Genomic DNA, 9,831 nt, shown 5'->3' with positions numbered 1-9,831 from the left:
TTCTATGTGCAGTAACGCATTGAAAACGGATTAAAAACGCACACTCACTGCAGTGCAACGCATATCAAAACGCAGTAAAAGGCATACAACAAAACGTATGCTTTGAGCGTTCTCCAACGCAAGCTCTGATGTGAAAGAGCCCTAAAGGTTTTGCATTGCTGTCAATTGTTTTTTCTGCATGTGAAAAAATGCATACAAGTGTGAACTAGCACATCGATTAACACTGGTTGCAGATTTCCTGTGCAGAAAATGCACAGAAATGTTCCTATGAGACTATGGCCCATATGCAATTCACTTTTCCACCTGTGTTTTTTCCTAGGAGATATTGTTTCATCTTGTATTTAAAATTATTGTTCACACTTTGCAATTGAAGTACATGAAAAGGTACTATCAAAAGTATGTTGAGAATTTTTTTGCTTGCTGGTGGTTTAAAAGACATTTATTGTTAAAGGGAACCTGAACTGAGTAAAATTATGTAAAATAAACATCCGAGATAACTTCAAATGAACATTACATAGTTGCGTTGCCATCAGTTCCTCTCAGAAGCTCACCACTTTCTTCTGACATCAATCCTTTCCAGTTCTGACAAAAATTTGTCAGAACTGAAATATATCAGTTGCTGTCAGTTATATATCAATTGCTGTCAGTTATGGCCGAGAGGACAACTGACAGGACAGGTAATGTCCATGTTTCCCTATGGCTCAAGTGGGCGATGTTACAGTTTCACAGTGTGCTGACCAGAAAGCTGTTATGGGGTAAAGGCCATTTTCAGAATAGAGGACAGAGAATTCCCTTGATCACAGTGGACAAATGGGATGCAGGACAGGAGAAATAGATTGAGTAGTCTACACAGGAGGTAAGTATGACTTGTGTATGTTTATTTTGACTTTTAATTTTCACTTCAGGTTTTCTTTAAATTTTGAAAAGATCACCTAAGAAAAAAATAAGGTGAAAACTTTTTCACTGGAGTTTTCTCCTAGGAGGTAATTGTTCAACTTCTATTTAAAATAACTTTTCAGCATTTTTTAATCTAACACATACCAAAAGGTAAATAAGAAGTATTATCAAAATTATTTTCAGTATTTTCTTGCTTGCTGGTGGTTTTGAAGGTATTTTATGACAAGGTGTGAAAATGTCAGCTTGGAGAAAATTATGAAGTAAAAGTGAATTGCATATGTCTTGCACTTTTCGCATGAGCTAATTTGTGATGCATCACTAATGCTTACATGCTGTAATTGTTTACTTTGTGCTGATTATTCTCATGTAAAATTTTCAACTTAAAGTATTTAAAATAAAATACAAAATGCACAGAAAAAGAGTAGAGACAGGCCCTAATGTTAAAATTGCACACCAGAATTTTCCACTGCTGAGTTTTGGGCACAGCACTTGCTTCTGTTACCACCTCTGCTTGTGCAACCTTAATTTCTAAATTCTAAACCTAATTTGGTTGATGGCATGGACAGCGTTTCCTTCTCTGTACCCCATTTCTTAAAAATGTGTGCTTACGACCAAATAGCCATGGACAGTTACGGGGCCCCTCAACAAGACTAGTGCGTGAAAGGGCCCATAATGCAACTTTAAGCAACAGGGCCCTCATGTTTATTTTTTTCGGGGCCCGTTGCACCTAGAACCAGCCTGGTTGTCTACTAGTATCCCTTCCAAAGCTTTGCTTGACCGTCTCCCTCCCTTTCCAAGCAGAGATCCCCAGAAAGAAAGCGACGCTGGGTAAGAATCGTACGATCCCAGCGTCTCCTGCCTGCGCTGGCTGCACCGTTGTCCGAGCTTTCCTTCCCTATCTAGCCTGCGTCTCCCATCTGCACTCCAGCGCGCCTACTAGTGACGTGTGCGGCGGTCACATGACTTTGACGACGTCACTAAGGTCCTTTCACCCATCAGGAACTAACATTTACTATAGTGGTTGTAGTGGGGGAGATCTGAGCAATCATGAATGTGGTGCTGGCAGTGAAGCAGTATGTGTCCAGGATGATAGAGGACAGCGGACCTGGCATGAAGGTGCTGCTGATGGACAAGGAGACGGTAAGAGGCAGCACCTCTCATCAGGTGTATGTGTGTGGTACAGGGGGTGATGATGTGTGTAGGGGGGAATCAGGTGTAGTATGTGGGTTGGGTGTGTCTGCAGTATAGTACAGGGGGTGAGTGTGTGGGAGGGGGAGGAATCAGGTGTTTCTGTAGTATGTGATGGGGTTATCTCAGGTGTGTCTGTGGGACAGGGGGTGATTGTGTGTGTCAGATCAGGTGTTTCTGTAGTATGTGATGGGGTTGCCTGAGGCGTACCTCCCATTTTTGAGATAAGAAAGAGTGAAATTTAAAGGGCAACTGAAGCAAAAGGGATATGGAGGCTGACATTTATTTCCTTTTTAACAATGCACATTGCCTGGCTGTCTTGCTGATTTTCTGCCTCTATTACTTTTAGTCATAGAGCCTGAGCAAGAATGCAGCAGATCTGGTGTTTCTGACATTGTCAGATCTGACAAGATTAGCTGTGTGCTATCTTGTGGTGTGATTCAGACACTACTGCAGCCTAATAGAGCAGCAGGGCTGCCATGCAACTGGTATTGTTTAAAAGGAAATAAATATGGCAGCCTCCATATTCTTTTCACTTCAGTTCCCCTTTAAGACCTGCCTCTGCCACACCCTTAATCACGCCCCCAACACACCCTTAGTCACACATACCATAAAGGTTTCATAAGAAAAATATGTTGTTTTGTAATTCAAACCACACAGGTCCATTATCCTTCATATTAGCATTTGAACATAAGAACTATATATTTAAAGCATGGAAATAAGGTTTAGAGTCAATCAACTCATTTTTCAGTAGATAAATTACATATATTTATATAGATCTGTACATCAGTCCTGAAAGAGGGACAAATGATGAAGAAAGGACAGTGGGACATGGCTCCCAAAGAGGGACTGTCCCTCTAAAAGAGGGACAGTTGGGAGCTATGCCTGAGGTGTGCCTGTGGGACCCCCTGTCCCACAGGCACACAGTTTATGTATGTGTCTCATATCTTACAAGATTTCACGAAAAGACATTGACAGAATGGGCTCTATTCATAAAACTGTTCTGCAAGTTTTCCGCTCTAAACAGATGACTTTCCGGACCATTTAGCACAGTGTGCATTCTTAACAGCTGTTTCTGCAAGAAAAGTTACAATTCCCCAGCAGAGCGATAAATTTCCGCCTTGTGCAGTGATTTTCTAGATTTATCTAGAAAAGGTAGCAAAATGTCCATTCATAAAGATTAGAAGAAGCGGTATGTGGACGGGAAATACCGCTTCCTCTGATGTAGCGAGAAGCGTGCAGAATACATACAAGTGAATGGGACAGACCTCCCAAGCAGCAGCAGAGAGCGCATCGCACGGAGGGACTCTGCCTGCTTCTGTGTTTCCGACAGCCTACCGCCAGCCTACAGCGGGCAATCTCTGCACTCTATCGCAGCTGTCAAGATTTTTTATGAATAACCACCCAGAAGTCTAAAATACTGATGCGGTATTTTCCCTCCACTAATTTTTTCGCCCCAAAGGTTTTATGAATAGAGGCCTTTGACATAAAGTAGATCATTTTTCTATGCAGTCTATGCTGAAACAAATGGCTCAAGAATTTACTATACTGGGAATAAAAATACATTATAGACAATTGTTTGGCTATGGCAGCTCTGGTATTTTCTTTTTATTCTAATTTTAAAATGTATTTCTATGCACAATGGTGACTATGACCCATCTTCCGGTAGACAAGCTTTGTCAGCATGGTATACACGCAGTCAGAGATCCTACAGAAAGAAGTCTATCTGTTTGAGCGCATTGACTCAGCTAACCGGGAGAGCATGAAGCACCTCAAAGCTATCTGTTTCCTCAGACCCACCAAGGTAAGTGTCACGCCGCAGATTCCCCAATCATTACTGCTTGCATATAGTACATAGAGATAGCTATTAATTACAGCTTCCATGGAAATGTAATCAAAGTTGTATTGCAGTATGGGATTGGGCCTTGTTGATTACTACTGTGGCTTAACAGCATTCTAGAAATATCATATATATGTTTATGTGGTGTGTCCAGCTGTTTATCCTGAATTCTTCTGTAAAGCAGAACTACAGTGTAATTTAACATCCAGTTAAAGTTAACCTGTGAGGGAAAAAAGGCTGAGTTAGATACTTACCTCCATAAAGGGATCCTCCCGAGGCTCCTTTGATCCTTCTCGAGCCCACTGGTGGTTGCACGGACCATCTCCTTTGCTGCCTTGCTCCAGTCCATGACCGAGAGCAGCACCACTGATGATCGCGCGGACCAAGCCACTTGTGCACAAGCCGCTCCTCACTACTGCACAGGCTGTCATGCGCATGCACATTGAGGCCGTGCCCGGTCATGAAAAGGAACCTATTTACAAGCCTTTGACGAATAGGTTCAGAGGGTCCCAGCGTTGGAATGGTTAGCTCGAGGGAGATGGTGGAAGACTGGATTATCCTCTACTAAGGTAAGTATCTAACTTAGGCCATTTTTTCTCTACAGGTACACTTTTTAAGAACCTGTACCGTAACATCTTGTTGTCTATATAGTTATTGTACCTGCCTGTGGTTCAAACTAATGTCATCTCTGTTAATATCACAATTGCTCTCCCTGCCCCCATCCCATAGTCAGCATGTAGGATACAACCATCTTGCATAATAATGTAATATACCATTCAATCCAAAAGCTTTGGGGAATGGAAAAGTGAGGAGAATGGAATCCAAAAGTGAGGGGAATGGAATTACAATAAGTGTAGCTTGCACATAAAAGCTGGATAAGACACACAACATGAGGATGTCCCCCTGGGGGATTTAAACATATCTGCAACATAACTGTAGCTGCTTCTACAAAACATTTACAGAGGTCTAACATCATATTAAGACATTTACAGATGTATAAGGGCCTGTTTCCACTACACGTAGATTGGATACAGAATGGATGCAGAACAACTGACTCCAATGAATGCCTATGGGAAAATCTGCATCAGAAAAATCGCATTTAGTGGAACCAGGCCCATAGGCAATCATTGGAGTCAGTTTTTCTGCATCCAATCTGCGTGTAGTGGAAACAGGCCCTAACATATTATATATTGTACCTACGCTCCTTTTGACATCTTTTCCCCACCAGGAGCGTAGATACACGCACCCACCGCCGCTGACCGCGATCGTGCACGCCGCCTGGAGATCAATAAACAGGAAAACTGTCCCCGTTCGTTGATCTAACTCCCTACAGCAATGATCGGCAAGCTTTCGTGAGAAGCTGCGCGATCATTGTAAAAAAAAAAAAAGTTTCCCAGCTTCATAACACTTCCTGTAAGCGTACTTCCTACGCTTACAGGACGTATTCACAAAAAAGTACTGTGGCCATCTTGTGGCCAAATAGTAAAACTACATCCAAAAACATTTTTCATATACAAATACCTAGTTTTACATTATAAATTAACTCATTACCTCCCACACTCCCCAATTAATTTTTTTTTTTTTTTTGTAATAAAAAAGAAAAAAAATTACAATAAAAAAAATACATAAATAGTTACCTTAGGGACTGAACTCTTTAAATATTTATGTCAAGATGGTATAACACTGTTACTTTATAAATTATGGGCTTGTAATTAGGGATGGACGCAAAACTGAAAAAATGCACCTTTATTTCCAAATAAAATATTGGCGCCAAACATTGTGATAGGGACATCATTTAAACGGTGTAATAACCGGGACAAATGGGCAAATACATTTCATGGATTTGAATTACAGTAGCATGCATTATTTAAAAACTATAATGGTCGAAAACTGAAAAAAGAAATTTCCCACATTTTTTCCTATTTTTCCATTAAAACACATTTAGAATAAAATAATTCTTGGCATAATGTTCCATCTAAAGAAAGCCTAATTGGTGGCGAAAAAAACAAGATATAGTTCATTTCATTGCGATAAGTAATGATAAAGTTATAGACAAATGGAAGGAGCGTTGAAAGGCGAAAATTGCTCCGGTGCTCAAGGGGTAAAACCCCTCAGTTGTGAAGTGAAGTGCACTTACACATACCAGCCTGCTAATCAATGTAAGCATCCATATTATGGAGTATGACTTGGTAGCATTTTTTAAAACCTAGACTTCTAGTTAGAATGGTTTGACAAATCTGTTGGCACAAAATAATTTTAAATGCAATTGCAGTCTAAACACATTGCCAAGCCTGATGCATGCTAGGCAATCTTGATTTCTAGTGTAATGTTTGTTTCTTTCGACTAGGAAAATGTGGAATATTTGATAAAGGAGCTTCGCAGACCCAAGTACAGCGTCTACTTCCTCTGTAAGTACAGCTACGTATCATTTGGAAGAGGTGATACTCCTAATAGTTCATAACCATACATTGATTTGTTTGCTTCTGGTCACGTGTATGACTCTTCTTAACCAGTTACCATTGTATCCTAACATAGTTGTGGCTCTCACACCTTATCACTATCTCCATAGGAAATATACTGTAGATTTTGCCACCTTAAAGAGGAGCTGTTAGGTATAGGGTTTTAGAGAAAAAAAACATATATCAGTAGCTAAAGATTGGCTGTACTTACATTACATATGCATTTCACTGTCCACGTTTGGATTTCACAGAATTTTTATATAGTTTTTGCAGAGAATGATGCTCCTGACAGCTCATGGCAGGTTCCATGTTTGTCTGTCTCCAATGAAGCCAAATGTGTCGTCATGTCCTCCTTGCTTCCTGATGATTCGACTCAGAAAAAAGACAACACTACTGTGCAGTGAATATTAATTAGCCATGTGGCTAGGAACAATAGCGGACTCATGCAGTATACTCTGCCCCGAGATTTTTCAGTGCTGTGAGCTGGACTGCTTTGTAACATGAGCCTGTAACTTCTCACTAGCAGCCGAGGGGAGGGCCCCAGAATGCTTTGCAGTATGGTATGCGGCTCTCGGCCTCTAAGAGCTTGGGTCTAACAGCCTTGCTGTTTAGCACACATCAAAAGTAAGAGAGATTTTTAACTTCAGTATTGCCTTTTTGGCTTCCTTCTAAACTGTTCAACACAGGAGAATAGAGGTTTAAATTAGCTTTTGCAGCCTGACAGTTACTCTTTAAAGTTAATGTAAAGGCAAAAAGGAAAAAACAAGTCAGATACTTACCTATGGACTGTGAAGGCCCTGGATCCTATAGAGCTTTCCCTGTCTTCTCTTGCTCCCCTTGTTCCTGCGTTGTTGCCCCCATTGTGCACTCGACCAAATAGTCAAATACATGTCTGTGAGCCTTTGGGAGGCTTCAGAAGCACTCCTGTCGCCAAGTGCTTCCGAAGATGGCGGCTCCGTACTACACATGCGTGAGCGCTCTTCCGCACTCCGTGGTACAGAGCTGTTCGTCTTCAGAAGCACTCGGGGACATGAGTGCATCCAAAGCATCCCGGGGCGGCAATTTAAACGGGGATGATGGCGCTGGATCAAGGGGTGCAAAAGAGGAACAGGGAAGGCTCTGCAGGTTTCAGATCCTTCCCTGTCCATAGGTAAGTATCTGACTTTTTTTTTATTAGGCCTTCACATTTACTTTAACACAGAAGTTATCTGCAATAGTTTAGATATGAATGATTATGCTTTGCTGACTATGCACAGTTGGCCAACTATTAATATTTGCATGCTGATTTTATTTTCAAAGGCTGGTGGTAGTTGGATGTGTTTTGCTGCTGTTCAATACTTTGCCGTAAGTAGCATTATCAGAAGGGAGTCAGTGTTGGCTCTTGCTGTGCTTCTCAATTCATGCATCAGTCGTGTCTGTGTCACATACAGTAAGCAAGCATTCAGCAACTCCAGTCAAACTTTATGTAAAAATGTAATGTGCAAGCCTACACAACGTCTATGGCTTAAAGCAGTGTTCCCCAACCCTGTCCTCATGGCCCACCAACAGTACATGTTTTGTGGAAACCACAGAGGTAGTTAATCAGCTCTGCTGAGACACAAATTACCTCACCTGTACATGTTTGTGGTTTTCTGCAATACATGTACTGTTGGTGGGCCTTGAGGACAGGGTTGGGGAACTAGGGCTTAAAGGATAACTGTACTGAGAGGGATATGGAGGCAGCCACATTTATTTCCTTTTACACAGTACCAGTTGCCTGACTGTCCTGCTGATCCTCTGCCTCTAATATTTTTAGCTATAGACCCTGAACAAGCATATGCAGATCAGGTGTTTCTGACATTGTCAGATCTGACAAGATTAGCTGCGTGCTTGTTTCTGGTTTTGTGTTGCAGACACTACTGCAGTCAAATAGATCAGCAGGACTGCCAGGCAACTGGTATTGTTTAAAAGGAAATAAGTAAGGCAACCTTCATATCCTTCTCGTAACAGTTGTCCTTTAAGCCATCGAACCTGAACAGGCTTGCAGATCAAATGTTTGCGTAACGTTTGACTAGATTTGCTGCATGCTTGCTTCCTTGTCTTTGTTTAAAAGGAAATAAATATGGCAGCCTCCATATCCCTCTCACCCTGAGTTCACTTCAAGTTCTTTGTTTGGGACATGATTTCTTCCCAAATGCAACCTTTTAGGAATCGGAGGGCTGCCGTAATAAACTGCAAGAAGTTCAGGTCTGCACTGCAGAGTTCCTTGCGCCAAGTGGAAATGGAATTCTTACTTCTTTCTTAATAACAAAATGGATATTTGGTGTGGATGTATACAGTTTTCTACTTTGCTAACAACTCTCTTTTTAAGAATAGACTTCAGTGTGGTTGCTGTCTTTGCTGTGTTTTCTTAATAACTCTCCCTTTCCTGTTCTGTCTTTGGCAGACTTTAGCAATGTGATCAGCAAGAGTGATGTTAAGTCTCTTGCAGAGGCTGATGAGCAGGAAGTGGTGGCTGAAGTCCAGGTAAGACCATTTATGGTTTATGGCTTATTAACATTAGATTACCTTTGTTGTAGAAAATAACTATGGGATAATGCACTGCAGGAGATAAATAAGGTTCCTGATAAATACTAACTCCACCCTAGAGGAGCACTATAGCAAAAAAAAAAATATTTTCTGAAAACTTTACTAACACAAACATAGGAATGGCATTCCTCTTTCAGCAGAATTTTGTGTTTATACGTTTTGTAGAGGTGATTTACAATGTATGACCGCTGTTCTACCATCAGTAAGGTGGCTTCATGACTTGGAGTCTCCTCCCCACTTGGTTTGCTTTAACTTCTTTTTGTATTTCTTTACTGAGTACATGTAATTCTCTCTTCTACCTAAAGTCCTTCTCTCTAACGGGCATAAGCCAATGTCTAGAGGTAGAAAATCTGCCTCTGAAGCACAAGGTTGTGAGTTCAAATACAAAGAAATTTTAGCTGCCTGCTTACTTACAAATGGATACAGTTTTCAACAATAAATGCACAGCATACTCGCAGAGCCCTGGGTGGGGGGAGGCAGTCATGTGGCAAATGGCTGCTATTGTTTTGTAAAGAGACACAGAAAGCAGTTAGAGCAAACCAATGGGGTTGGAGACCCCACGTCTGTAATCAACCTTACTGATAAGAGAGCAGCTGTCATATATTGAAAATCAGCATTTCTTCAATACATACTGTATATAAAGAAAACTCTGCAAAAAAAAAAAAAAATATAGGGCCTTTCCTACTATGTATATTTTAGTAGAGTTATCAAAAAAAAATGTTTTTTCCCGCCATAGTGCCCCTTTAAATGGTACCAGAGCTGATAACCTATACAAGTTTTATAAGTACCTGGGGCTTCCTCCAGCCCCATAAGCTCGGATCGCTCCCATGTAAGAGAAGTGGGCTCTTTGCATATATCTCCAGCAGCTGGAGAGATACG

General features: G+C 41.1%; 1 protein-coding gene across 1 annotated transcript in view; it reads left to right on the top strand.

The window, feature by feature from the left end:
* The first annotated feature begins 1,854 nt into the window (after positions 1–1,854).
* VPS45 (vacuolar protein sorting 45 homolog) overlaps positions 1,855–9,831 on the top strand; it is a 63,588-nt gene continuing 55,611 nt past the window's right edge. Inside the window, exons 1-4 of the mRNA XM_068253230.1 lie at positions 1,855–2,037; positions 3,755–3,889; positions 6,273–6,333; positions 8,810–8,889. Of these exons, the coding sequence (XP_068109331.1) occupies positions 1,945–2,037; positions 3,755–3,889; positions 6,273–6,333; positions 8,810–8,889 (369 nt within the window). The 5' untranslated portion in view covers positions 1,855–1,944. The remainder of the gene's footprint in view (positions 2,038–3,754; positions 3,890–6,272; positions 6,334–8,809; positions 8,890–9,831) is intronic.

The sequence above is a fragment of the Hyperolius riggenbachi genome, chromosome 9 (assembly GCF_040937935.1).
Source record: "Hyperolius riggenbachi isolate aHypRig1 chromosome 9, aHypRig1.pri, whole genome shotgun sequence".
Taxonomy (NCBI): Eukaryota; Metazoa; Chordata; class Amphibia; order Anura; family Hyperoliidae; genus Hyperolius; species Hyperolius riggenbachi.
The sequence above is the reverse complement of the archived record's forward strand: the minus strand, read 5'-3'. Positions and strand labels throughout refer to the sequence as shown.